This window comes from Perca flavescens, chromosome 20 (genome assembly GCF_004354835.1).
Source record: "Perca flavescens isolate YP-PL-M2 chromosome 20, PFLA_1.0, whole genome shotgun sequence".
In the NCBI taxonomy this organism is placed as follows: domain Eukaryota; kingdom Metazoa; phylum Chordata; class Actinopteri; order Perciformes; family Percidae; genus Perca; species Perca flavescens.
In genome coordinates this window covers 24,283,992-24,311,958 of record NC_041350.1, presented here as the reverse complement: position 1 = coordinate 24,311,958, position 27,967 = coordinate 24,283,992, and the positions used below count along the sequence as shown (strand labels likewise).

Below are 27,967 nucleotides of genomic sequence, written 5' to 3'. Positions count from 1 at the left end.
TCATTTATTATTCTGGTTCCATGTTATGACTGCAGTAATCATCTTTCACCAGAGGATGTCACTGGTAGGAGTCTCTCCAATTTTTCACTCTGGAGAGACTTTTTTTTGTTCACACTCCGCCTCAAGATAAAATGTGAATGATTTCATCTGATTCCTTGTGCGCTCTAATTTACACAATCATGACTTATGCAGGAGGAAAGGTATGGAAGCCATTTTGAATAATAAGGTTTAAAAAAAATGAAATAAACTGCAACACACATCCTTGGGTTAGAAGTATATTCTTTTAAAACAATTTTGAATTTAATCTGAAAAAGTAGAGCACCAAACAATAAAGTCCCCATAGCATAAAAGAGGCACTCCGTCCTGACTAACCAGTTTTGATGCAAATAGCTAAACAACAGATTGGCTACTGAGGGTTTTTTTTCTTCCTCAAAAGATCTTAGCGAAGAGGTAAAATGATTTGTCCTCTGTGTTTTACAGGGAATTTCATAGACATGAGAGGCACAAAGCAGTTCAATTAATATGAATACACAATAAAAACACAATCTGAATACATACTGTATGCCAAAGCAAATAGAAGGCTTCACTTTCCCTTCACATTTTATGAGCATTCTGCACCGTTTATCACGACAAATAAAATTACATGAAATCAAAGCTACATACATCTTCAGAAACGGGAAACACAAAATTAAAGCAGTGCACCTTTTTTATGTAAACATGAGTGAACAAAGTGTTTTCTGATTTTGAAATCCATTCTCAAACTGGTAACATAACATACTGAAGATATGAATACACTTCTTTTTTTAAAAGATGAGACACACGGTGTTAGCGATCAACACTGTGCTATTTTCGCCCTCATTAAACATCTGTTACGTCAACTGCAGACTTTTTCCCTCTTAAAGAGATATAAACAATCCACATAAAAAGTTTTCAGAATTCAACACTGCAAAAATAGTTTAAATCATAGAAATGCACGCATGTATATATACAGAGAAGTAATGCATTTGTTGAATGATTACTTTTGAGCTGAAGCACAGCAATAGTCAACCAACTCACGCTGTTAACATCATTACTTTAGTATTACAGTAAAGTGATATTGATTTATCCAGTTACACTTGAAAGCAAGAAAACATACTATTGACTGATCATCATAGCCCCTTGAATTTGTGTGCAACATGTTTCACAAAATGAGAAACGTGAAAAAACGACTGGAATGTTTCAAAAACCACAAGAGAACATAACATGTTTTACTCCCTTATTTTCACTGACCACGTCAGTTAAACATCAAAGATGAAAGGATGAAAGTGCATTGTCAAAACTCATAAAGTTCTTATGGTCATCTGTATAAGAGAGAGAAATAACGCTGTTTAATCAAAGCAAATACATGAGATTGAAAGCAATGCCAGCGTGGCTCACTGCATAATTGCATCACTGCTGCATAAGTACAGATATACCATATAAATAGTAGTCAAATATTTACCAGTATCAATAAGTGCTCACGTTCTAATATATAAATACATCTTACAGTATTCATAATTACATATTAACTTCCTCTATTTTTGTGCAATAGCAAATCCCATGCATTTTTACCAAGATAAAAACCACAACATTTAGAAAAATGCAACATAAGAAACATTTTTTAAGATTGTTTCACATAAATCAAGCTGCATCCGTCTGTCAGCAGAACTGACGTAACAAGAAAGAAAAAGCTTTTCTTTGAGCGAACTCTCTGACAGCGCTGACACTTCTGAATAAAGAGTACCTCGACATTTTTCCTTATTCAACAACAACCTCCTCATAACAAAAATGATGAAAAGCAAAATAAAGGCACAGACCCTTGCCGCTTGATTAGAAGCACCAAACTGCACAAGAAGCGTCTACTTCAAATTTGGTCAGACTGTTTCATAATACACATACTTTTCCCCTTATAAATAGTCTTTATTTACTGCACTACTGCATCACACCTTGATATGGTTACATTAAACAACAGTCTATTTTCAAAGTACACATACAGTAAAATACACTGTTTGTATGCATCTAAGAAGGAGTATATGTTAAAGACATTTGTACAGAATCCATAAATATAATTTATGTGCAATTGTACGCAAACTACTATGTCAAACAAAGGCATATTAGCATAATATCTTTCCATATTGCACCTGCACCCAAGAATGATTCTCCACCTTGCAAGACTTCCCGCTGCTCGTCCAATCATTTTAAAAAAGTCTCTGGAGAGAAGAGCACATCAGACAGGGTGGGTTTCTTCTTCACTGTGAAGGTTTGAATCTCCACTCAGATTTAAAAGGAGCTGTCTAGAGTATGTGCAAGACCAGAGAAAGTGTTATTATATTGCCTCTAATAGGATAAAGATGAGGTTATGTGCCTAAAGGGCTGAGGACGACAAGGTTGCAGCTGTAGCAGGGGTGGGGGGTGGGGAGGGGTCTATTCCTGGATCAAATCAAGGAGACAGACAAAGGAGGTTTCAGTGAGGGTCCTCTGTGGTAATCTTCAACGACGCGATGGCTTTCAAGCAGGTCTGGACATTCTCCTCCTGTCTGCTGTCCGTGACGCCCCCGGGGTCAAGGCTTGTCTCCTGAGCGGCCTGATGGGACGACAGCTGGTTCTGGACTCTGATGTCCTCTCTTCCAGACTCAGGCCCGTGGACAGATCCCTCCCTGCTGCTGCAACGCTGGCCCTCGCTGCTCTGGGGGCTTGGAGCCGAGGAGAGGGTGACATCAGTGCTGGAGGAAGGCGGGGAGTGTAACATCTGGAGCCCTCCGACAGGAACGACGGGGAGCAAACTGTGCGCCTGCTGCTGGGAGTGAAGAGGGAGGTGGCTGAGGATGTTCTGGTGATGGGAACTGGCAGCACCGGGCAGACTGGAAGCCAAGCTGCTCCTTTGATCCTGAAACAACATATTGGCAGCGTTAGGAGCAGTTTAACATCGCCAAGATCATTTCTCACGTGAAAATATATTACAGTTAGCAAAAATGCAGATATATGAGAAATGGAGCGTTCAGACAGCACTTGGAGAACACATACGCTCACCACGACGAATAAGCGATAAGGCAATGAAAAGACCAAAACCGACGAGAAGGGCATTCGGAGAGCGCAGACCTCTGCCAAGGCCATGACCTATCTCGCAATGTTAACGAGTGAGACATAATTTGTGTATCCAACCCTATTTCGCAGAGGTGTAGTTGAACTGGGTGCAGACTGTTAATGATGCATACCATCTCCATATCAAAGACTCCTTGATGAGCCATCTCCATCTTTGCCTGGTGTCTGGTTTTATCACCACAGCCTTTGTGTTGGTGCGAGCCTCTCCGTGGTGAAACAGCCCTCAGCACGACTCTCTGCCGGCCTCTGACTGAGGATTCTCGCTTTCCAGACAGCTCTGTTCCAGGAGACACGGGTCGTTCGATTGAGCCCGGGGAGAGGTGCTGAATGGGTGTGAAGCCAGGCGAGCCAGGCCTCAGCGGGGAGGTATCCCATCTGGGAGAGGAGCGACCTCGCGGGGAGAGCTCTCGCCTCGGGGATGGGTAACGCAGACGTGAAGGGGAGGGCTCCCTGATGGGAGACTCCCAACCAGGAGAGAGCAGACAAGAAGAGTAGGGGTCAAATAGGAAGCTGGCCTGGTCTGGAGACAGCATAGTCAGAGAGTCTTCGTCCATGGACTTCTCTCTCTGGTCTGTTGCAAGGACGGGGCGATGGTCCGAGCCCGTCCGCCTGCCAGAGGACTGTTGGCGGACATCGGTGCCAGGCAGAGAGGTGAGGGAATAGCCGTGGGTAGCGGCAGTGGCTGTGACTGACAGAGAAGTAACTCCACACGGCTGAGGACTCGTGCTTCTCGAACGCAGCTTTGGAGTGGAGTCACCCTCGTATTCATCATCCTCATCATCGTCTTCGTCGATTTCGTCAACTTCTTCGTCCATGCCGTCGGAGTCGTCCGCGTCTGAGAACTGGTGTTTGGTTGTGACCACTACCTTGGACTCTTGTTGGCTGTCGTCCACTGTAAAAGACAAATGGATAAGTTTAGTTGGATTTATTTCGCTATAAGTCATGCATGTGCAAGAATATAATACATGTCAGTATCTTACCATGTTCCTGTATCTCCGTGTCATCCATTGATACTGACACTCCCAGTTCAAGACATTTCTTCATGTGTGCCTTTGACTTCATATGTTTAGTCAGGTTTCCTGTAAAAAAGAAAACATAGTAAGTTACCATTATTCAGTAAAAGAATAGCCGCATTTATTCTAAAAGGAGCATATTTGTTTGTTTTTTTACAGATTTTAACCCAAATTCTATGTCCCCACAAATTAGTTTTTTCCTACTACAAGTGGACAATTCTCCCAGAAATGAAAAAAAGTGATGACAGAAATGAATGCAATTGCTGAGTTTGCACAATAGTGGCTCTAAATAGCAGCAAGAACTAGAATGTTTACTGCTGCTGCTAATGTTTTCTTTAAAATCTGATATGCACACACATTTTTGTATTTTTTTGTTGCAGATTTTCTCACATTTTTAATAATCGAAATAAAGACTGATAGACTTCCATTTGTTTTAAACAAAAATCATAATAAATAGTGAGTCTTTTGTATCATCTATAAAGTCAATATTAATTTCATTATATAAGCTTAAAGAATGCTCACCTTTAGTTTTAAAAGCAAAGTTGCAGACCCTGCAGATGTACGGTCTCACATCTGTGTGGGTCCTGATGTGTTTTTTAAGCATGCTCGGTTTCTTACAGCGAATGCCACACTCCTCACAAATGTATTTCCCCCGGCCTCGACCTCTGACATACACATAGTCTTCATTGGACTTGTACCTGAAAGAAAGACACAGTCTTCTAAAGAATAAATACATTAAACAGTCCTGAAAAGGCAAAAAGACCATTGACGGACAGATAGTGTATGCATTAACATCCTAATATAGCTGCTGCATTTGCTGTCAGCAGAACTGGCAAGTGTTATGATAACTAATATCTTGACTGACCCTCCCTCAAAGATCTTAATGCGTGTTGGCACTGTTTGGGTGGTGGAAGCCTCCCTCTCTTTCCACTCCTCCTTGGCAGTTTTCACTCTGCAGCTGATGTCTTTCACCTTCTTCCCGTAGGTGATGTCCACCTCTTTGGGCTCCGGTTTCCTCTGCAGCTGAATCAGATGAACAAACATTTTGTTAACAGCCATTTCAAGTGGACACCGGATCGACAACATAATGTGATACTTCCAATATTGTATGTCACACATGGCGTTACACAGCATGTTTTGCAAACATAAATTATGGTGCTGCTGCTGCCCGGTACAGATAATTTAAATTTGGTTAATTTTCATGTTGTTGTTTTTTTTTGCTGAAAGCTATGCGTGGCATGATTTTTATGTCATAATATTATATCTGATCTTGATTTGCTGAACAATTTGATCTGCCTAAATCCAAGAGCATCCCTTTGCCAAGACACACGTTATTTTCTTAAATATAATATATTATTTCAGTGCTTGGTATTTTCACTGCCAAGACATCTTTTTTTGCAAAGGGTAAATGCAGAGCAAGTGATAAATTAAAGCTTATAACATCATAGCTGGCAGCAGGAAAATGATATCCAGAAACTTGCCAATAGTGACTGAACCTTCTGCCAAAAGATCTGAAGTGTGCAGTTAGCCAAATTCTGGGTAATAAGGTAATTTTAAACTTTCTACATTTCAAACACTTCTTTCTCTCTTGCGGAAATGATGGGCAACCAATGTAGAAAACTGCCAAGTGCTGCTTGATTATAGGTATTTACTTCAAGTAATAGTGATACTAGGCAAGACCATTTCAATATGTTATCAATGGGGGCTTTGCTCTTATGGTGCGTTTTATACATATGCATACTGTAAGCATAGAAAAGCTGCAGAGATGGGATCATTTTCTCACCTGTTCCATGGTCTGCCTCCACAGGATGAGGGATGACACCAATTTCCCTGTGCCAGGCTGACACATGGCGGCCACGGTGTATATTACCTTGTCTCCCCTCTGTTTGGACTGCAGTAGAGCCAGAGCAGTATTGGTACTCAGCTCAAGAGGGTTCGGGTTGTGGGAACTCACACACCAGGTGGCGTACACGGAGGAGAAAGGGGCGTCGCTGTGAGAGCAGCTCGGCTTGGTGTAGTTGAGATAACACCAGCTCACTCCTGTCGTCGTGCGAAGACTTGGAAACTGAGATAACAGTCTTGAATGCTCGGTGTCTGAGATCAGGGTGTATTTACTGGGAATCAGCTGTGCCACCATATCCATCTGCACTCGTTTCTCCATGCCAACTTCTTTCACTTCGCTCACTGATATCATAGAGTAGGGAGGTGAGCTGGTTTCCAGGGAGCTACTTTCCATTGCTGATTCAACTTCGTGGTCAGTGGCTTCTGTCACTTTTTGTTGAAGTGTGATGAATTTCCTCCTACGCGAGTCATCCTGAGCATGAGGTGTGGATGCACCCTGGATCTCTGACCTGTGCCCCTTCTCTTCGCTCAAATTACATTTTCCCAACTCCACAGCACCCAGCTCCTCTACAATCTGTCCAAACATTCTTTCCTCTTTCACACGTTTTTGCTGCTTGACCTCCATGAAAAGGTCCAGGCTGCTAGCAGGGGAAAGCATCCGTTTGTTAGTGCCACCACTGGAGGCGTTAGTGGTTGAGATAGTTCTGGAGGTCAGAGAGAGAGGGATGCCTGTCTTGAGCTTAGCTGATGACAAATCAAGGGCTTCAACATTGAGGGTGTGCTTCGAAGGTGGTCTGGTAAAAGCTAATGCATTATGAGAATCAAGATTTCCAGACAAACGTGAACTCTGATTCTGAGAAGTGGACGTAGTGGAGCTAACACTGTCATACTGATTGTCGAAAATCTGTGATACTGAAGTGTATGTGATACTGCCATAGGATGGCACATAAGTCTGTATTCTTACAGGAACTAAAAGGCTTGGATGTGACAGCTGGGGAAATGTATTCCCGGTGGAGAATATTGGCAGAGTCTGCGGCAGAACAGCAACTGCTGTGAATGGAGGGGAGGTGCTGCTGAGGTACTGCGGAAACACTTGTGATGGGACTTGTATTACCTCAGCGTCCATATTCAATGACTCCTGTCGCACCAAGTTTCCCCTCCTTCTCTCCCTCACAGCCGAGTGGCCAGAGCTGATGTCCACGTGTCTAACTTTGGATGTAGGAGAAAGGCTGCCATAGTCAAATGATATGCTGCGTACCTCTGGGAACCCCTTGTGCAAGTTACACGGCGCCTGCTCTGAGGAGGAGCGTCTCATTTCATGTTGTTGACGCTGGTTGAGCACAGAGAGGGAGTGCCCACTCCCTGGCACTGCTAAGAGCTCCAGTGGTTTGCCAAATTCATCCTGCCTGGCTGGAGAGACGGACTTCAAACTCTCCTCCCTGTCAAAGGAGAAGGTGGAGCTATAAGATAAGTTGCTGTCTTGGCTCGGGCTGCGGGAGAGACTGGTGCAGGCGGACTCAAAACTAGATTCACCAGAGGAGTGCTCGATATCCGCTAAGCGCAGCCTTTTCTTCTTTGGAGGGAGCTTTTCTGGAGGGAATTGTGCTAAAGTTTCACTCCTTTGAGGCCACTGAAACTCCTCCACATGCTTCTCTGGCTCCTTCACCTGCACCTCTGGAGCTTTTTCTGGACTGTCAGGCTCTACCGTGACCCTAATTTCTGGGACTTGTATGTTGGGCTGCCGTACAAGTTTGGGCCCCATTTGAAATGATAGCTTACTATCACTCCTTTCCAACTCATATGAATCACTTGCCTCTATAGCTTGAAATGAAGAATTACTATCCTGTCTCTGCCCTTGATACTTGTATGATTCTGACTGTTCAGAGTAAGGCCTGTTTATCGAGTTTGTGTGTTGGATAACAGAAATTACATTCCCTAAAGTTTTCCGACCAGACATTTCAGGGCTCACTGATATTTCCATGTCACACCTGTCCATCTGCATTAGCATACTTGAATGTCCTTTTCCTAATGCCATAATGCCCACTGCAGCTTGTTTTGAATCATAGTCCTTACTTGAATCAAGCATTTCTTCACACTGTTCATGAAGGCCTTCATATTGAACTGGCAAATCTTCCTCTTCCCTCTTCTCTTTCCGGCGCTTTCGTGTTGCCAGTTCCATTGCATGTCTGTGATGGCTCATACTAGTTGCCATTGAGTGGTAATTTTCCATTTCAAATCCTGAAGGTGAAATGCCACTCTCGCTAATCTTTCCGTGGCTGTCTGCGTCTGCGTGGCTATCATGTGCAGAGAGTTCGAAAGCAGCTTGCCGCCTGAGTCTCCTCATGCCCCCGGTGCTTGTTCTCTCATCAAAAGAGTGGCTGCCTCTAAGGGCTTGAGGCATAGTTAGACAAACTACTGAGGATGTTGGCATTGAGTTGCTTCTTATCAGAGTCCCCACATCAGAGCCGGCGTCTAACTGTGGTTCATTTACCTCTTCCCTCGTGAATGACTTTGTGTTTATTTTGATCGACTCAACGCTGTCTTTTTCTTGGGTGAAAACGCGGGAAACACCTTTCTCCGAGTGTCTCACGGTATATTCACTTGAATCTGTGCTACAAGCCATAAAAACTGCCGTCTGTTTAGGGCTTGGCCTGTAGCACTTCCCGAACATAATTTCTTGATAGGACTTTGCGTTAGTGTTCGGAGGACCAGTCTGGTGCTCGGTACTCTCGGAGCGCGAGAAGTAGCCGGAGTCCGTGCTGCCCTTGCTAGACTGACTTGGGAGGGACAGATTGTTGTCAGAGTCGCTGCTTCTTTTTTCAGACAGCCGAAGTGCAAGCCTCTGTTTGATTGTGCAAGATTGAATTGCACGGTTAGCCTCGTCAGTGGCAGGAGGTGCACTCATTTCTTGGGGCTGGGAGGAACCATCCTGAGCTGACATTGACGTGGCTCCCTTTTTCTGAGCAATGAGATTTAGTACTTTTACAGCAGTGTTATCTGATCCCTCCACTGGAGAGTCCAGCAGCAGCAGTGGGTCGTTAAGAGTGTCCTCGTCCGTGTCCGTGCTTTGCTCAGCATCAGAGAATAACTCGCCTTCCCCTTCAAAAGACCCCTGGTCAGTGTTGGCATTGTAAGACCCAAGTTCTGATAGTGGCACTGTTCCAGCTTTGACTGAGTGAGCATGGGACTTTCTGTGTTTGTATAAATTACTCTTGGTTTTGAAGGAGAATCCGCAGGGGACACACGGATAGGGCCGTTCCCCGGTGTGCGAGCGAATATGTTTCTTAAGCACGCTGGGTTTGGCACATGCCCTTCCACAGTAATCACAAACATACTTCCCAGGCTTTTGTGGTTTCTGCTCCACCTTACACATAGCCTCTGACAGCTGATCCATCCCTGAATGGGAACACTGTTGTTGGACTTCAGGTGAACTGGTGGACTTCCTGTGAGATGCAGGTCCCGGGGACTGTGAAGAAACTGAGTGACCTACAGCTTTCTGTCTGCCACGGGGAAACTGTTTTGTGGACTGTGGTGGATACGAAGACCTCTCATAGTCTTGATGGCTTGTGGACTGGGTTTGGGAATGCTGATCTTCTAATTGCAGTGATTTCCCTGAGTCAGACATTTCTTTGAAACCACATGTGTCTCTGCTCTGACCTTCTTTCAGTTGTTCGTGCCACCCCTTGCTTTCCAATTCGACTGATGGACTCCTCCTAGTCTGTGCTGCTTCCGAGGTGCATTTTTGCTGTGCAACATTTCTGTCCTGACCCTCAGTAGAGCTTTTCACCCCTGCAGTAGTTTCAAGTGACTCCATGAATCCAACTTTCTTTGGGATCGATTTTCAAGGACACTATCTGTTATGTGACTGTAGTGATATTGACATACATGTGAATTGATTGCAGGGAAGGGTCACCTGAAAGAAATCAGACAGAAATTACAATTAGACAAATGTATGACAATAACCTAAACTAGGACCATATAAAGATGTACAAGAGCTGAGGTTTATCAAGTTAGATAACTCAGTTAGAGTTCAAATCCCCTCCTTGAGAGTGAGAGCTATTCAAGGCTGTTTCCCAGAAATCCTAATAAAATATGAGAGTATACAATTTATAATGAGCTCCATCCCAGCAGGAATTGAAACACATTATTTTCTCTTTATCAGCTTCTAAAAAACCTAGGTACATCATGCCTGGCAGATGCCCCTGTGAACATGTGTGTAGGTATTTAAGGCACATGCTTTTACTGTACCATGTGTGTCATTATTGGTTGTATATGTTTACTTTGTGTGTGTGTGTGTGTGTGTGTGTGTGTGTGTGTGTGTGTGTGTGTGTGTGTGTGTGTGTGTGTGTGTGTGTGTGTGAGTGAGCTGAATAGAAATTCATGTGAAATTGTTTTTCATATATTTTGAAAAACTACAGGTATGAGAGATGTGAAATATCCATAATGTATTACCCAGATAATTTCTTCATCCTATGTCCCAGATTTGACTTTTAATTTTTTAATTTAACTTCTTGTGTTTTTGTCAACAATTGTAGGCTTTTGCAAAAAAAAAAACTTTGCGTAAGATGGGGGAGTGTCAGAAAAAAAAAGTATGAGCATGGTATGTGTTTCGATGCATTCCAGCACACACAGGTGACGCTGTTACTGTAGATCATGGTCAACGAAGCGTGATGATGAGTCTACCTGCACCCCTTTTGATCCAATATCTACATAAAACACCAAAATGTTGTGCATAACTCTTTTATCCAATGCCAGGATAACATTATAACATGTTCAGGCTCCTTGTCTCTCGTGGGATTCAAACCCTGTCACTAGTTCCATCGTCTCCACACTTAACTGCACGGGACCACTAACTGTCCTGTTCATAAACAAGCCGGACTCCAGCAAGAAACCTCATCATCCCCACCGGTTAAAGTGAATTGCTTTCACCGCTACACTTACATGTCATACCATGGGGATGGATGGGTCTCTGAGGGCACGTCATTTCATCTTCTCAGTATCAAGTGCTGTGTCCTCCCTAACGAGGTTATGTAAGATTATCTGGTTCAAACCCTCTGAGTTCCCCTTAATTAGGACATCCACCGACTCTCCTCTCTGTCTTTCTCTCTCACTCCCTCTCTTTCTTTGTTAGCGCACCACACACTCCTCAGGCATTAACCAGAGGATAGGAATCCAAGGTGACTCTCGAGATGCTAAGAGATGCTTGAAAACAGTTGTAAGGATAATAATCTCCACTTTGTGTGTGGTTTTTTTGTGTGCAAATGCCCCATTGCCTGTTGTGGCTGTTTATGGTTCAGTAGCTCTGCTTTCGGACAGAATTGAGGGCTTCTTCTATTCCAGAGCAGGATAGAGAAAAGATAATGAAGGCTGGCTAGGGCTGCCTCAGATTGTAACAATCTATGTTTCAGCAGGGAGGTTTAAAGAGGTAAACTAAGTGAGGTGCCTTGGGGTAACAATATTTAGAGGCCTGGGTAGGGAGCTCCCCTTCAAGGTCGGTCTGACCTCATTGCTTAGTTTTCCATCCTCGGTGAGCTCCGAGTGGAGGGAAGGGGAATATGGGTGCAGAGTGACAGCCAGATAAGACCCTCAGAAACAATGCATACCTTTGAACTAAGCACACCAGAGAGGGAACGAAGCCGATGTATTCAGAGTCTCATCGACAAGTCTCTCAACAGATTCCGACTTTTTATTTATTTATTTATAAAACCAGCAGTACAGTGGTACTGCTGGTACACTGTACCATTTCACTGCAAATTTCTCTTGCTCCCGGCAACAAGCACTAAACCTATACAAAAATATATGACACAGCAGCAATGACGTGCAACAACAGGAGGCAGGTGGGTGGCAGTAGGTGTGTTTCAGGACGATTGTGGGCTGACTGTGGTACAGTATGTCCGCATGGACAGAGAAATGACTTCACGGAGAGATTTGTATGAACAGCAGACATTCGTGGGGCACATCCCTTACTGCTTTCCACACACGAGAGAGGACAATGAGCAAACAAATGCTGGCTATGGAGAGCACCGTTATGCCACTGCATTACATCATTAGAGGCTAAGTTGGCCATTAAAGGGAACGGGCATGAAGCCTCACGCTGACAACAAATCCATAAATATCATAAGATGACCGGCTTCTGAGAAGCTGGATGGTAAAACCCTCTGTGGTACTCTTAACAGCAACATGGCATGCAGAATCAATCAACAGCTCTTACTGTGATCAGAATGACATGAAGCACACGGTCTGATGGGGGGAAAAGCCTCGGCTCATACAGCAGCTGACATTCAGATATCAAATATAATCCTCACACAAACCTGACATTTGAATAGTCCCCTGTCCCATATCGACAGTCACATGTGACATTCCTCATGCTGCATAGTCCTTTTCTCCATTCTCCTCATGTCTGGGTAACAATAATGAAATAAATTAGCAAGGTAAAGTCCCATCAGTCATGAAGCTGCTGGCTGACTGGGTGTACATTAGAAGATCTATTGATGCGAGCTAGTCACCAGAGAAAATACCCAACCGTGACGTGCGGACCCAGGCACAAAAATAGCAAAGGGGCCCTGGGAGGGATTACACAACAGCCCACGTTTAAGGACGCTTTTCCTCTCTCTCACTGTGTTTCAAAGCAGAGCGGCAGCTGCCTCACACTACACACAAAGTGGGGAGTCAGATATCTTGATGCAAAGAGCTAAACATCACCTTTCTTTGATAGCCGGAGTCCATTCATCCCCAGATTCAATCATTCATTTTAGCCTGATATTGTGTGATCTGAATGAAGACACAAATTCATTCAGGTACACACATTATGATCTATATAATTCAGTTGGACAGAGTGTGTGAATATAAGCAGAGCAGAGGAGAAATGCAAATGTGACAAGCGCTTTGAAAGACACTAATCACATAGTGCAGCCGCTCTGAATTTACATTTCCTACAGCTTGATTCTATTCAGTTTGTATATGGAGAGGAACTCAATGAAAAGACGGCATGTGGCTGACTGTGAGGATGCTGCAAAAATTAGACATGTTCTCCGAATCCTGAGACACCCACAGCCTGTTCGGAGCCAGTTCTCTCCCGTCACGACAGGATTTGCTTTGTGAATGGAGAGAGTCGTGATGAGGGTGTCATTAACACTGCAAAAAACTAGGACAATACTGCAGATTATGTGCAGCTGCAAACCTCATCCTGTGAATCAGATGTATGAGTTCAGTGTGACATGGTGCCATTACAGCCTCTACATTAACTTCTTCTCAGTAAATACTTCCTCGTTACATGACTACCAAAAATGTCACGCTGTAATGATTCTATTTTTATAAGCCCAAAGCCACACATTATTGAATCTATTATTATTTTATTGTTTAGTAATACTTTTATTTACAACTGAAAACCCTCAAGTAAATGCAGTTGTTTTATTTAAAAGTGAGACTAATTGACAGTTGTTTATTTTGTTTACTTTACTATATACTTTTTACATCTACTTATGTAATTTCTTCTTTTTTATACAGTATGAAGCCCCTGATGCTTTTGGATCAACAAGTTAATTCACACATTTCTGTGGACAGCGCTCCAAGGTAAAATGACCCGAGAGGCAACTAACAGATTTGGAAACAACTTAGTACATTTATGCAAATACTGTGATAAAGTACAGTTTTAAAAGGTATTTGTACTTTGTTTGAATCTTTTCATATTGTGTTACTTTGTACTCCACTACATTTCAGAGAGAAACATAATTTTTACTCCACTTTATTTTAAATCTTAACAGTTACTTTTCAGATATTTTTACACCGTACAAACTGTATCATTAGCGCACAAAATATGATACATTGTTAAAGATTGAACTACCTCAACAGTGTACCTTATAAAGTAGTTAAAAAAAGCTCCACTTTAGATTGCTGCTTATATATTGACGCAAGATGTAACTTTTGCTGAACACCAATATTTGGGTGGTAAATGCTAAAATGTAGCTTAACAGTTGTACAAGAAGTAGGAAAGCGTCATTAAAGTCAGCAAACTGGCTGAGTAATGCAGTTATACAACAATGTATGAGTATTTTTACTTAGGATATGAGGACTTTTACCACCACTGCTACTATAAGTACATTTACTTAAATACTGTTATTAGTACAATTTTGACATACTTGTATTTCCTTTTGTATTACCTTGTACGTTTAGCTCCACTCCACAACATTTCATAGGGAAATATTGTGGATATATGTATTTGACTGGTGTAGTTAATTTGCAGATTAAGATTTTTAATGTGAAACTTCATGTGATTTTAGATTGCACTGCTATAGACTGCTATGAATTAAAAGAGTCTGCCTGAGCAGCACCTGGAAAAGCCAGAGGTAGAACACATGACAAACCTCTGAGTTTGACTTGAATTTAAATTTTAAGTGATGGTTGGATACCTGCCAAAATCTATTTCTATCATAATTTGTTTAGAAGCTGCTCTGTAATAAAACAAACCGAGTATTTCCTCTGATTTGAATGAATTTAGGATTACTCTGCCTCAGGCATTTGTGTAAAATCTTTGGCCTTTCATCACAATATAATTTACACATCTATAAATACTTCACCCGCTTTGACCATCCTCCTCAGTTTCACTCTGTGCCATTGGGTGAGAACAACTGGGTGCCTCTATGAATAGAGTCCTTTGGCAAAGGCATATTTACCACAGGTCTTTCTCAACATAAAGCTTACACAGCAGAACAAAGGCTTTAAACTTATGGTACGACATACATGAACTTCACCTCTGAGTTCAAAAATCCTACCCAAATGGCAAGCCTCTATTTCCTGCAAGGCAAAAACTGTAATTTCACAGTGCATTTCCTTTAGAAAGCTGCAACTCGCTGTGTGCCAAAAAAGCAGTGAATGCAGAGAGACTGCGTATTGACAGAGTTCGTCCACAGTATGGAATTGCAGAGAGCTATTATTAGCTTCTAACAAACCAAAGATGAAGTTGAAGCTAACTAACTGCACTGCACTGCAGCTGAGATCCATTATGCTGTATTCAGTATCTAGAGGAGCGGCACTAAAATGGCTGATACTCAATGTGCAGTGAAGGTCAAGTCGCCCATCTCTATAAATATAATGGTCTGTCCCCCAGGATGTTCCACACTGCTCGCTATTTCCACTATCTAAAGCTACATCGCGCCTCTGCTGACCGCCTCAAATCTGCATGTGATTGAATGCCGCACAGGCACTTGACTACTAGCAGGCCTCTAATGATATTAGTGGTAAAACAGATGGGAGGAGGGGGGAGACAGAGGGGACAACACTGAGAGAGAGAGGGAGGGAATGTTTATGAATGGAAAGAATGAGGTTTTCCTCCCTGCTGGCTGTAGTGGCTGTCATATGGCTGACTGAGATATCTTTTACAGGGGACACTGAACACTGCAGGTTGAACAAACAGCTGATACAAACGCCAATAAATATGATATAAAACCTAAATCCTTTGAGTCTTCACTCCTCACTTGATGCATCATTAATTCATTCAGCCAAAACGTCTGTTCTTGATCAATTGACCGTGGTTTCATTTATCCATCAGCTCTCTCAAACCGGTGGCATACTTTATGCCATTATCACAGCAGTACCTGAAAATAATCTTGACATGATTGTGTGTTTCCATGGCAACCATGCCAACGTCTGTAGCAAGTTTTTTTCCCCGGTTCCTGTCTACATGTATAATTACCACCACAGATTACAGCACCAAGACTGCAGAAATGAGTGGAGAAAACGGGCTTCAGCCGCACACTGCGTCCATATGTGATTGTATGGTGTGACACCTTATACTTCTTGTGCTGATGGGAATTAAAATAGAGCTACATAAAGTATAAATTAGCATAAAATCAAATAATCTCTGGGTCTATGAAAAAATAAATGCTGCCCTTATTTAAGTGTAGCCTATGTACAGTATATATCAGAATATGATAAAAGTTTGCAAATTAAATTTGAAATTGATGTTGAATGCAATGCACTCTGTTTAACTCCTACAATAAGTATTATACTAGAACTAGAAAATACTACTGTATTTTGGGGTTTTGGACCAATCCAAACAATTAATCCTGAAAATAAAATATTTGATTAGCCTTCTATGATATTAAACTAAATATCTTTGGGTTTAAGACTCTTGGTCACACAAAACAAGCAATTTGAACATATCACCTTTTGACCTTTGGCTTTTGGAAATTCCTATTTTTTGATTTAATAGTGCAAAAGATAAATCAAGAAAATTCTCAACAGATTACATTAAAAGAAAATGTTTTAGTTTGTTAGTTTAATTAAAATTTCCTAAAAAGTATTAATTTGGGCAACATACAGTAACTAGGGCTGCAACTAACTATACTATAACTATTTTCATTGTTGATTGATTATTTTCTCTATTAATCGATTAGATGTTTGGTCTTGTTTTGTCCACAACTCAAAGATATTCAGATTACTGTCACAGAGGAGTGAAGAAACTAGAACATATTCACAGTTAAGAAGCTGGAATCAGAATTTTTTTTAAATAACTGTGGATTAATTTATTAATTAATTAACCTTCATAGGTCAAAGCTTCATGTGATATGATATTTTAGCTTTAAGCTTTAGCTGTCTGCTGATTTTCATTTTACAAACATGAACATGGAACACATTAGGGCTGCACAATATGAGGAAAATATCAAAATGCAATTCATTTGACTGATATTGCGATATAATTCACGACATTGGAGGGAATGATCCTTTTTGTATCATTAATATTTTCATTAAAAAATATTAATATAATATTATTATATAATAAAAAAAATGTAAATGATTATAGTGTGATTTATGCGAGGATCTGTACCAAACAACGATTTTTTTCTTTAGTCTGTAGGAGAGGATTTGTAGGCTGGGACGTCTCTGCCGCACCCACAATACTTCATTCAGAATGGTTTGAATATTTTGCCTCTAACAAATATTGCGCTGGATATTGGATATTGCACTAGTCCATATTGCAATTTTTATAAAATTGCGATTAATTGTGCAGTCCTAGAACACCGGTAAACTATATGTTAAGAATAGGGAATATCGCTAACTTTCCCTTAAATGTGGCAGCTCTACTGTATGTCCAATCCACTGTGCATTTGTCCTCACATGATTTGCATCCTCACACCTTTCGGTTGTTGTTATTATTTAGGGGGATCAGCTGTCATGTGCAGGTCCCAGGCTGGGGATAGCCTGCTGCGGAAGGGGGAAATGCACGGACGTGAGAACCCCTTGCAAACCCCCCATCTGCACGTCATGGAACATTTACAGAACAGGGACCTCCCATATTTAAGGCGTGCAACAGAAAGCATACACAACAGTGAGACCTGCCCTGCACCGGGCTCACCATCTTAGGTGACAAATAGGCTACACCGCCAGAGACGGACACCGCTTTTTAGTGTAGATCGGCGGACGAGGAAGCACATAATAACGGCTTTAAAACCCACCATGGCCGCGGTGTGAAGCAGCGGGGAACAGAGGCTTACCGGTCACTGTGCAACGGGCAGATCATGTCATTCCACCGACACTCTTCTGATGCACGACAGGGAATATTGTGTTCCTGGGTGGACTGTGTGCAGCACGGGTGTAGGGATCAGTTTTGCGCCGTCAGCGTGCATTAAAAATGTCCCACAAGGCCGCGCTGTTATTACAGATGTGAGCAGCAGGGGGCGCTAACAGCACACAATCACTGAGGTAATCGAGGAGTGCAAAAGTCAAGTTGAAAAAGTGATTTATTTCAGGAATATGCTCTTTTTTCACATGCAAATATTAATTATAAAAACATGGTGCTTGAAGACACTCCTTCACAAATATTCTCCCCCACAGTGATCTGACTGACTGCATGAAAATCATATACAAACATGTAGGCATTAAAAATAATCAATGCAAAACAAAATCACAAGTTGAAACACTTCATATGTTGATATATCACAATTTTGACAACAGAGGTCAGACGTTAATTAATGGTAATAGGCTATATGTCAACCTAGAAATGACTTTTATGCCCCAAAGTTAAGAAACTCTGAGCTAGATAGTGGTGGAAGTACTCAGAAATTAGTAATACCACAGTGTAAAAATACTCTGTTACAAGTAAAAGTCATGCATTTAAAGTAAATTACTGAAGTAAAAGTACAACAGTATTAGCATCAAATCGATCAAAATATATTTAATATACCAAAAGTAAAAGTATTCATTATGCAGAATGGCCATTTCAGAAGAATTTAAATTCTACTACTGGATTATAATTTGTGATGCATTAATGTGTTCATCACTTTAATGTTGCAGCTGGTAAAGGTGGAGCTGTATACTGCTGGGTAGCTTAACCTTTAAAAAAAACATAATATGAAGTAGTTGATTGATATTTTGTAATCTGAATCTGCAAAGTAACTAGTAACTAAAGTTATCAAATAAATGTAGTGGAGTAAAAAGTACAATACTGGCTTCAAAAATGTTGTGGAGTAGAAGTTAAAATTGGCATAAAATAGAAATACTGAAGTACCTCTCCGTAAAATTTTACTTAAATACAGTTCAGTGTGTGTGAGTGTCACCACTGAAACTAGAACATAAGACTTTAATGATAAAAGTTACCCACATCAAAACAATGATCATGTATTATTGTAAAGTATTTCAAAAATATTTTTTTATATGTGCAACCCACAGACAGTATAGTACATTTTATGGGTCGTGTTCAGTGATTTAAACATATGAAGCTCTGCAAAGTTCATTCAGAAAGACTTCTATGCTTCACATTCTCTCTCTCTCTCTCAACCTCATCAGCTGACTCTGGGCGTTCACTCTTTCAGTAACCAACCAGTTTTTGCCACAATCTCCGTGAGCTATCGCATTGTTAAATACAAAACTTTAAATCTGTTCTACTCTCTGTTGCTGTCAGTTGTCATTTCAGGAAAAATAGATGCGTCCCTCCTCCAACCCATTCACCTCCAGTTCTGATCATTCCCAGCAGCCAGGGGTTCCTCCATCATCAGAAGCCCTGCTTCATATAAACATCCATTCAGATCTTCAGGCTCTTCCTTAATCACCACCACCAGTGTCTAGACTCCATCAGGTGAATTTTCCTGTATATCCATGGCCTCTATACACCTTATAATTTAACATTGCAATGAAGTCTAACCACCAAAGACTCTAACATATCAGCCTGGTTGTGCACCATAATAATTCAACTTATTTGACTCTTAAATTAAGTCTCTCCTGATTGAAATGAAATAAAACGCTGGGTCCAGCTTCTTCTGTCTGTTCCTCTGGGTTCCCTCTAAGTGGCCCCAGCCAGCCTCAGTGTCCAGGCCCACTGGCATGGCATCTGGCTGAAGGAGAGCTGGGGCAGCAGAACCCGCAGCCCGCTGGGCTTCACAGGTTCCCACTGCACAGACCCGTGGCCAAGAAGCACCACCTTTTTTAAAAGCAACACATGAACAACGTTGACAGAAAGAGAGAAAAAAAGAGAGAACTGCTCTGTGAACAATGAGTTAACCCTCATATCCCAGGATGCAGTGCAGTTATTGGACATTCCAGCAGGGTTGGACCAGCTAGATCGATATATTGAGTCTTTAATTACATAGTGGCCAGTCATTTCTTTCTCTGCTAATATGATGGAGGTTCCTGTCTGACCACAGCTACACCACAGTCTGTCAAACCAGCAATACATTTGTTGTTGTTTTCTTTGCAGATTTTATTTATTCATGTATTCAGTTTATGATATTAGATCTGAAACAATTAGTCAATTATCTGATTAGTCAATTGTCAACTATTTTAAAAGTTATTTAAATATTTTTTAAGCAGTTACTCTGTGTCTCTGTCAAATACTGGCAGACCCTTTTCACTACTTTCTGACATTCACAACTATGAATCAATTAATTGAGAAAACAATTTATAGATAAATTGATAATAAAAATTACTAGATAAATTAATAATAAAATAATTGTTAGTTGTATCCCTATGCTCATGTAATTCTTTATTTAAACAGGTGGCATGCTTCTTAGTGCTAAATCGTACAGTGAGTGTTACTGACCTAGAAATATGTAATATATGGCATGAAAATTCTCTCATCTAACAGATATTGACTATCTGCAAACAAATATATGTTATTGGTGACTTCAGTTTACAGTAAAATCATAAGTAGCTACCTTCAAATATCCATTTAAATCAAAGGCTAATCTTAGCTGATACTCATTTTTTAAAATAAACATAGAACCTACAAGTATTTTTGGATTATAAGGATCCCTTAAACCTATTTTTTATTTATTTTAATTTTTTAGAATTTTGACCAAGTTACATACTGAGTGGGACATTTTTCAGTTGAAAAATAAACTTATTGGTGGACAAAGTATGAAATGGAGGTTTCTAGATTACCTCAAACATATCTTTCGGTCCTGCAGTTTCTTCTTACACAGCAGTCGTCATATATGCCGATTCTTATATTTTGGCAATAAGCTAATAGCTTGACTAAAGCGCTAGTCTTACCTGAGTCTGTCCTTGTGTAGCCACAGGTTCATTCAGAATCACAGATCCATTATTGGGCCACTCCAGTAAAATAGCAAAGATGCTCTTTTCCTTTGGTCTGAAAGTGTACCTGTCAAGATATACTAATTATTAATAAATATATTTCTGTATGAGCTTAAACAGTATCTGATCGTCTTTATTATTATTATTATTATTATTATTATTATCTTATTACACTTTAGTTTGATTGACATCATGTGAAGGAGGACATTAAATCACATACAGCTAAAAAGAATGTCAAAGATGACAAAATGTAAGTCTTATTTCTAATGTGCTTCTTAAAATGTAAAAGTTAGCGAAGATGCAGCAGCCAGGTTGCTCGGCAACATCGTACTACCAACAATCCCACACAATAAATACCTATATCAGCATCATCAATAGAATCAAACGCCACTTACTCACTCACTTGAGTAGCATACATTTTACCAGGCAATGTTTGGAAAAATTACATTCTGTACAAGGATTTGGGGATTTTTATGTAAAAAAAAAAAATAAATGTCATAATGCTATAAATTTCCTTAAAAAAGTATCTTTGATCTGATTTTGATACATTTAATCCAAACATATTATACAAACACACATGAGAAACCCACCAGATGTTGGGAGTGACGGTGTCGTTCTGAGCCCGCCATGCTGTTGTGTTGTAGATGGACTCCCCGTTGATCTTCAACCACTGACCCACCTGCCTCAGACGCTCCTCAAAGATGGGAGCGATCCTTCCATCGTGTGTCGGGCCGATGTTCATCAGCAGGTTTCCCCCACAGGACACAGTCTCCACCAATGTCTAAAAACAGCAGGTTGGATTTTATAGAAAATACTTTATTGCTGCACAAAGATTACTTCATAGTCAGGGCGCTGTTCCCTCAGAGCAAATAGGACTAAAAACCAATTTTCATTGTCAATGAAGCATTTAAGCCATTTTTAACCAAAAATGAACTGGTTACAGCTTCTACTATGTAAATATTTGCAGATTTTCTTTGTCTTTTAAAGTAAACTGAATATCTTTTGGCATTTGGACTGTTCACACAAAAAAACTAATTTAAATATGTGAACTTGAGCTCGGGAAGATTTTGATGTGCATTTTGTGCCATTTTCAGTCATGTCATTGATCATAATGAGCAATATCTTTAAGAGGAAAAATGAATTCAACATACTCCACTAAATCCTCAATATATATAAGCCATTAAATCATGCGTAATCATGTTTGTTCAACCTAATAAAAAATACAGGTAAATGATATATTGAATTCTCACTGCTACAAGCTGCTCTATGGTGAGGTAGTCCCGGAGAGGAGCGTTGCGTCTGTAACCCCAGGACTTTGTGTCGATGGTCATGCAGTTTTCCCACTTGTGTTTGAGCAGGTGTCCTGGCTGGTAGCGATCAGCACAGGTGTAATATCCACCGTGGGTGCAGATGGAGCCAGAGCCCCAGCGATCATTCGTCACCACTGTGTCTCGCACAGGACTGTGAAGAAATAGAGGTCAATATCACACTGGCTGCGTAAAGGATACAATTTATAAAACACACACTTACTGTATAAAGTCATTCAACAATTACCTGTCGTTATAGAGCCAGGCTAAGAAACCTGTGCTATTCCAGTACTTGTCAGGTGCGTCACCATCCCCATCAGACCAAAGTACCTCTGGTTTGTACTTGACAATGAGCTCATAAAGCTCGGGCAGAGTTTTACTGGTTGGAAAGTATTGTGTAGTGAAGACATTGGCAGCGTCCTGTTCAAAGAGCGGATTAAACCACTCAAAGAGAGAGTGATACAGCCCTAAACGCAGGTCACTGTTAGCACGGAGAGCACTCGCCACTTCATCTACCAGATCTCTCTTTGGTCCAACATCCACTGCATTCCAGTTCCAGGAGTTTTTTGAGCCCCATAGTGTGAAACCTAAAAAATTAAACAATACATTTTCTGCATGGCTGAAAGGATGCAGCATTGCATATGTGGAATGTGGAATTATGCCCTTGTTTTAGCACTTTGAAATGTTCTTTTTGTGACGATAAAGTATAAACAAGAATAAATACTGAGAGACAGGATGTGGATCATGTCCTGTACCTTCATGGTGTTTTGTGGTTAGGATGATGTACTTTGCACCTGATGAGACAAAGATGTCCGTCCACTCTTTGGCATCAAAGAACTCAGCAGTGAACTGTGATGCAAAGTCTTGATACTTGAAGTCTGGAGGATAATTCCTCTGCATGAAGTCAACATACGGCTTTAGTTTTTGCTTCTGCCAGTACCACCTGAAGCAGAAAACAAACACAAAACAGGCTGAAGGAAAATGAGCCACTCAATGAAGGTAAACAATACATTAATAACATGTTAAAATGAATTAACATATCATAAGCATGCTATAATACGCTGTATAATACCCTTGAGCCTTAAACATGGACATGCTATCATAAACCTACAATAACCCCTATTATTTAGGTTCAAAGTCCATTAGCTGTTCTGGAGCTTTTGAGCCTATTGCATGACCTTAATCAGCAGTGGTTTGCCCAGTGTTCATGCAATTGTATATTTCCACTTTTTCTGAGCACTTCAAGGTCTTATCGCCCTGTTAACTTAAAAGTTGAGTATCTCACTACAAGGACCATTTATAGTTGCTATTCTGGAGCTTTCTGACATACCACATGATTTTCATCAGTAGATGATCAGATTTGAACCTCAGATTTTAAGCAAAACTCACCAGAACCACTCACTGCCGAAGCTCGGAACAGAGAAAACTCCCCAGTGTATGAAGATGCCAAACTTGGCCTGATCGTACCACTCTGGCAGCGGTCTGGAGTCGATGGATTTCCAGTTAGGTTCGTATTTTGCTCTGCAGGTGCTGATCAACAGCATCGATAAAAGGAAAGAAACAGTTAAACCTCCCATTTTAGGTCAAAATCACCTAGTGTGGCGAAACGATCTGGAGGACGAGGTGACTATCGCAAGATATAGCATCACGTTGATGGTGAAATGATTAAGCGATAAAGTCATAACCAAAAAACAGGAACATTAAACCTCTAACGTAGAACACAGCTTCTTGAAAACATTTGGGGTGCTTAATCTGCTGACCGTTGGTGCACCGGTGATGTTAAACCAAACAGATTTAATGGAACCCCGCTTCCCCGGGCAACCCTGCGTTCTACATCTCGCGCTCCCACGAGTCTACGCATGCGCGGTCCGTCTCGCTTTGCGGAAGAAGTTGATGTTTTGATTTTGAACGCTACTCCACATGCATGGCTACGTTGACTGTCACTGTCATATCTCTGCGGGGGATTTTGACAAGGTATGCTCGCGTTTTAAAGGGTACAAGTGCATATTTTATCTCTGAAATAACTCATTAAGCGTTGACTTTCCCTCTTTTCTTTGTCAGGACATAGAGGAGGTGATTGAGAATTCAAAAACGGTGAGCCGTGTCCTCTAAGAAGCATTGTCCAGAATAGTTATGTGTGTTTAAACTTTTGCTTTATCATTTCCCAGGCTGGATTGTTAGCAGTATTAGCCGTGGCCGAGCATGCTGGGGAATTTGACAAGATTATTGAGTTGTCACAGAGGTAAGTAGCTATATAACTAGTATTAGAGTGACAACTTTTTAATTTAACGTGTTGTCTCTTTGTACTGACATTTATACTTTTCCTATAGGTTTCCAGGTTTTATTTTTCCCTGCCTTGGAGTCCACCCTGTTCAAGAAGTTTCCCCAGAGCAACAGAGGGGGGCTTCTCTCCAGGTAGCAAGACACATTTCCTAACTCACCTGTAGTAGTAGCTAGCCAGGCAGGTAGTTTTGGTTTGAGAAATTTCCCTGACGTCCTACCAGAGTGCTATCCTCTAATCCATTTTCTTCATATATGTGTGCACTTTATTTACATAAACATTTTGATTTCGTAATTTTACTATTGTTATTTTGGTCTAGGTTGTAGGCTATATATACTATTTATTACATGTTTTTTTATAAAATATTTTGCCTTTATTTAATAACGACAGTAGAAAGATGATAGGAAATGAGGGGAATAACAGGTGGGGAAACAAACAGGCCCCCAGGCTGATGTGAACCAGTTCTTTGTATGAATAGAGGGTAATGTGGAGGATGGTCTGGCAAAGTGAGACTAGGGTAATGCAAACTAATAGTTAAATTGACAGACTGTAAAGCCCTTGGAGGCAAATTTATGATTTTGGGCTTTATAAATAACATTTACTTGAATATAATTTTGTTGTGCTCACAGCTTTAAAATACAGCAACATCTCTTTCCATAAACAATGTCCTTATTACTCTGGATGATCAACAGAAGACACTGTCAATACTTTCTGTAGGAACTAAAGTAGCTCCAATGAAAACTGCTCCAGAGTAACAGGGACATTGATGGTGGAAAAACGTGTGGAAAGTGTTGCTGCTGATTTTTTATTTTTTTTAATGTAATTTTGTAATGCTATGAGTACCGCAAACAAATGTGGTAATGCGGCAAATAAATGCCTGCAGTTGTCATGTTATAGCGAAGGAATAAAGAATGTTTTTTTTTCTGACTTTTCTGCAGGATTTAGATGCTGCTCTACCCATAATAGAGAAATACAAAGACCACCTTGTGGCCATTGGGGAGGTAATAATTCAGTATCTCTGAAGTGACTAGTGAATTACCGTTTTCTCTCCTGGCTTTCTTTTGCATTCATGTTAACAGTTAACGTTTCCCATTACTTTAGGTTGGTTTGGATTTTACACCCAGATATGTCAGTGGTGAGAGTGACAAAGAGAGCCAAAGGCAGGTTCTCATTCGTCAGGCACAGATAGCCAAGGAACTGGATCTCCCTCTGTGAGTCGTACTGTAGTACTGTAGATGTACTCAATAGACCTTTTTTCGGGAGCATCTAATCAGTGTGCAGGCACCTTTTTTCCTGATAATATTTGAATTTATGAAATCCACGCACACACAATCATTGACATTTTAATAAACCGGTATTTGTGGCGTTCCCTGAATTTGATGATATATTGGGCTTTTTGTTTTTTAGCTTGAGCTTCGTATGTGCAAATAACATTGAAGACATATGCTGTACCTTAACCAGCAGATTTTTATAATATTTTTTATGTTTGTTTTATTTCTAGAAATGTTCATTCACGGTCTGCAGGAAGACCCACCATCCACCTTCTGAAGGAGCAAGGTAAACACTAAACAGCGAAGTTTAGATTTCCTTCTGTTTACTTGAGTATTTTAGAAGTAAACTAGACTGGGTAAACCCAGCCCGATCTGCCGGCGATTTGATTTTGCCCTGCAGCTCAGGCTGGAAACCTGTAAATGTTTCTATCCTGCCTCTGTTACAAATCTGCGGGGACCAATCACAAACTGGCTTATCCACCTGGCACACTATTGGCGGGTTTAACACGATGGCAATAGAGAAGCAACGGCAAGCAGCTTTTTGTTTACATTCAACATGGCGGCCACCAAAGCGCAGCAACCCGTTGATGAAAAGCAGTGGCAGCAAAAACTGTCCTGTCCTGTTAGTAGTGTCCTGTACACTGTCCTGTGACTCCCATGACTGTCCCAGGACAGTTATACACTGTACACTGTCCTGTACACTGTCCTGTGACTCCCAGACACTGTCCTGTGACTCCATGACTGTCCCGGGACAGAGACACTGTCCTGTGACTCCCATGACTGTCCCGGGACAGTCAGGTCATGGAGTGTCTGGGAGTCACAGGACAGTATACAGTATACAGGACAGTGTCTGGGAGTCACAGAACAGTATACAGGACAGTGTCTGACTGTCCCGGGACACTCTTCAGGACACTACTAACAGGACAGGACAGTTTTTGCTGCTGCCGTTGATGCCGCTGTCGCTGCTGTTTTAAAAGATTTCAAAGGCAAGTTTTCTCTGAAAACGGAACAGAAACTTGCCCTGGAACAATTCCCACAAAAGAAGGATGTGTTTGCCTTACTACCGACCGGCATTGGTAAAAGCCTAATTTACCAGCTAGGTGGCCAAAAGAATGGAGCTCAGCTGATTGGTTTAAGGACTATCCAATTGCGTACAGAGTCATTTGAACTATGCCCGTTGACCACGCCTCTTGTGCAGTAGAAAATACAGAGCAGACTCCCCAGACTAATGTTGAGTCTTAAGATTGAGCTTGGTCTGGTAATAGCCAGACTAGAAGTAAACCGCAATCCCTCTGAAATTTCACTAGGTGTTGAAAAAGCCCTTCTTCACGCTTTTGATGGGAAACCGTCTGTTGCCATGGAGGGAGTGAAGGCTGGATATTTCTTTTCTATCCCACCATCCATCATACGCAGTGAACAGGTACATCAGAGCACCTGATAATGTTACATTTACACTGTATTATAACAACCCAACCTTTTTAAAATGTTCCCCTTAGTAACACTAACACACTTACACATACATATCATCTCATTTGTCATTTATGTGTGTAAATAATAGGAACAATTTGATTTTATAGACACACACACTTTTTATATGTGAGCTTTTATAGTGTACACAACTAAATTACTGACACGATCTCTTTAGACAGACTAACATGTTTACTTGGTTGATTTTATCACATTGAATGTTAATGATTGATTGTGTATTTTCCACCAAGAAGCAGAAACTTGTGAAACAGTTGCCATTAGAGAACATCTGTCTAGAAACTGATTCACCTGCTCTCGGTCCAGAAAAGCAGGTAAAGTATTTATTTATTTTTATATTTCATATTTTTTAGGAGGATAATGCGATATCTCCTTGTTGTTTTTTTTTACATACTTATTGTGACACATACAACTAAAATCTGTTATTTCATATGCATTTATCATTAAAATACCTTAAGTTTTATTTACCTACTCATCCTTCTTGTTTTGTGTCCTGATTGCAGGTGAGAAATGAGCCCAAAAACATCTGTATCTCTGCCGAGTACATCAGTAAGATCAAAGGAGTGTCGCTGCAGGAGGTGATGGAGGTGACAACACAGAACGCTCTCCGACTCTTCCCAAAGCTAAAGTCTGCTATCAGACCCTGATAAAGTGTAAATCAATTTCAGAGCCACAAATTAAAAGCAAAAAAAAAACTATGTGTGGACTTGTGTGCTTAAAGTCATTTATTTATCGCCATTTGTTATTAAATAAAGGAAGATGAGATAACAATTTACCACACAAGTTGGATATTTTTCATGTGCATGATGCTTCTGAAACTTCCAACATTTTATGAACACCTTGTCATGCAACAGAAACAACAGTTGGCATGCATCATGGCCACTCATTTAAACATTCATGTTATTGTAAAGTGAATAATCATAATGTGCCACTCTGTTGTTTTTTGTATTTCCCATTAATAGATCTAAGCAGAGCAGTGATATCATTAAGTTAGTATTTTCACTGGTCACTTGTGCTATAATTAATTTCAATGTTGCTGCTCTTAATGAAATGGGGATTCATCATTCACTTAACATCAGCTGCTATAGCCAAACTCTAATGGCCCGGATCAGTGGCAGTTCA

At 40.8% G+C, this 27,967-nt stretch overlaps 3 protein-coding genes across 10 annotated transcripts in view; 1 reads left to right on the top strand and 2 right to left on the bottom strand.

Annotated features, from left to right (window-relative positions):
* LOC114546609 (putative deoxyribonuclease TATDN3) overlaps window positions 1–27,620 on the top strand; it is a 47,529-nt gene extending 19,909 nt beyond the window's left edge. For 2 of the 7 annotated variants that reach the window (XM_028565521.1, XM_028565516.1), the window contains 14 exons: window positions 5,119–5,239; window positions 13,482–13,547; window positions 18,874–19,047; window positions 21,146–21,295; window positions 21,860–23,782; window positions 23,870–23,902; window positions 23,977–24,050; window positions 24,139–24,223; window positions 25,028–25,090; window positions 25,191–25,300; window positions 25,591–25,646; window positions 26,668–26,780; window positions 27,079–27,159; window positions 27,349–27,620. In XM_028565521.1, the coding sequence (XP_028421322.1) occupies window positions 23,729–23,782; window positions 23,870–23,902; window positions 23,977–24,050; window positions 24,139–24,223; window positions 25,028–25,090; window positions 25,191–25,300; window positions 25,591–25,646; window positions 26,668–26,780; window positions 27,079–27,159; window positions 27,349–27,492 (813 nt within the window). In that variant the 5' untranslated portion in view covers window positions 5,119–5,239; window positions 13,482–13,547; window positions 18,874–19,047; window positions 21,146–21,295; window positions 21,860–23,728 and the 3' untranslated portion in view covers window positions 27,493–27,620. The remainder of the gene's footprint in view (window positions 1–5,118; window positions 5,240–13,481; window positions 13,548–18,873; window positions 19,048–21,145; window positions 21,296–21,859; window positions 23,783–23,869; window positions 23,903–23,976; window positions 24,051–24,138; window positions 24,224–25,027; window positions 25,091–25,190; window positions 25,301–25,590; window positions 25,647–26,667; window positions 26,781–27,078; window positions 27,160–27,348) is intronic. The other 5 variants (XM_028565517.1, XM_028565518.1, XM_028565522.1 and 2 more) reach the window with 5 other exon arrangements.
* hivep2b (HIVEP zinc finger 2b) lies at window positions 268–17,551 on the bottom strand. Of its 2 annotated transcripts, none has more exons than XM_028565512.1 (7): window positions 17,468–17,551; window positions 5,917–9,888; window positions 4,999–5,156; window positions 4,656–4,831; window positions 4,101–4,199; window positions 3,234–4,012; window positions 268–2,905 (listed from the first exon to the last, which is right to left on the bottom strand). In XM_028565512.1, the coding sequence occupies exons 2-7, from the start codon at window positions 9,787–9,789 to the stop codon at window positions 2,483–2,485; spliced, it is 5,508 nt and encodes a 1,835-aa protein (XP_028421313.1). In that variant the 5' UTR covers window positions 9,790–9,888; window positions 17,468–17,551; the 3' UTR covers window positions 268–2,482. The 2 variants fall into 2 exon arrangements, with proteins under 2 accessions (XP_028421313.1, XP_028421312.1); XM_028565511.1 differs by lacking the exon at window positions 17,468–17,551 and adding an exon at window positions 12,287–12,480.
* On the bottom strand, window positions 18,114–23,586 carry fuca2 (alpha-L-fucosidase 2). The gene is made up of 7 exons (XM_028565514.1): window positions 23,198–23,586; window positions 22,564–22,751; window positions 22,056–22,395; window positions 21,752–21,962; window positions 21,092–21,282; window positions 20,460–20,568; window positions 18,114–19,389 (listed from the first exon to the last, which is right to left on the bottom strand). The coding sequence occupies exons 1-7, from the start codon at window positions 23,383–23,385 to the stop codon at window positions 19,252–19,254; spliced, it is 1,365 nt and encodes a 454-aa protein (XP_028421315.1). The 5' UTR covers window positions 23,386–23,586; the 3' UTR covers window positions 18,114–19,251.
* Window positions 27,621–27,967: the final 347 nt, after the last annotated feature.

Coding starts and splice junctions, on each gene's coding strand:
- hivep2b (XM_028565512.1), bottom strand. CDS start 9,789: ATGGAGTCACTTGAAACTACTGCAGGGGTGAAAAGCTCTACTGAGGGT. Junction 4,832..4,998: donor ATTAAGATCTTTGAGGGAGG/GTCAGTCAAGAT, acceptor TCTTTCTTTCAG/GTACAAGTCCAATGAAGACT. Junction 4,013..4,100: donor CACGGAGATACAGGAACATG/GTAAGATACTGA, acceptor TGTCTTTTACAG/TGGACGACAGCCAACAAGAG.
- fuca2 (XM_028565514.1), bottom strand. CDS start 23,385: ATGGGAGGTTTAACTGTTTCTTTCCTTTTATCGATGCTGTTGATCAGC. Junction 22,396..22,563: donor AACCACAAAACACCATGAAG/GTACAGGACATG, acceptor TTAATTTTTTAG/GTTTCACACTATGGGGCTCA. Junction 19,390..20,459: donor CTACACAAGGACAGACTCAG/GTAAGACTAGCG, acceptor CTTTTAAAAAAG/GTGGTGCTTCTTGGCCACGG.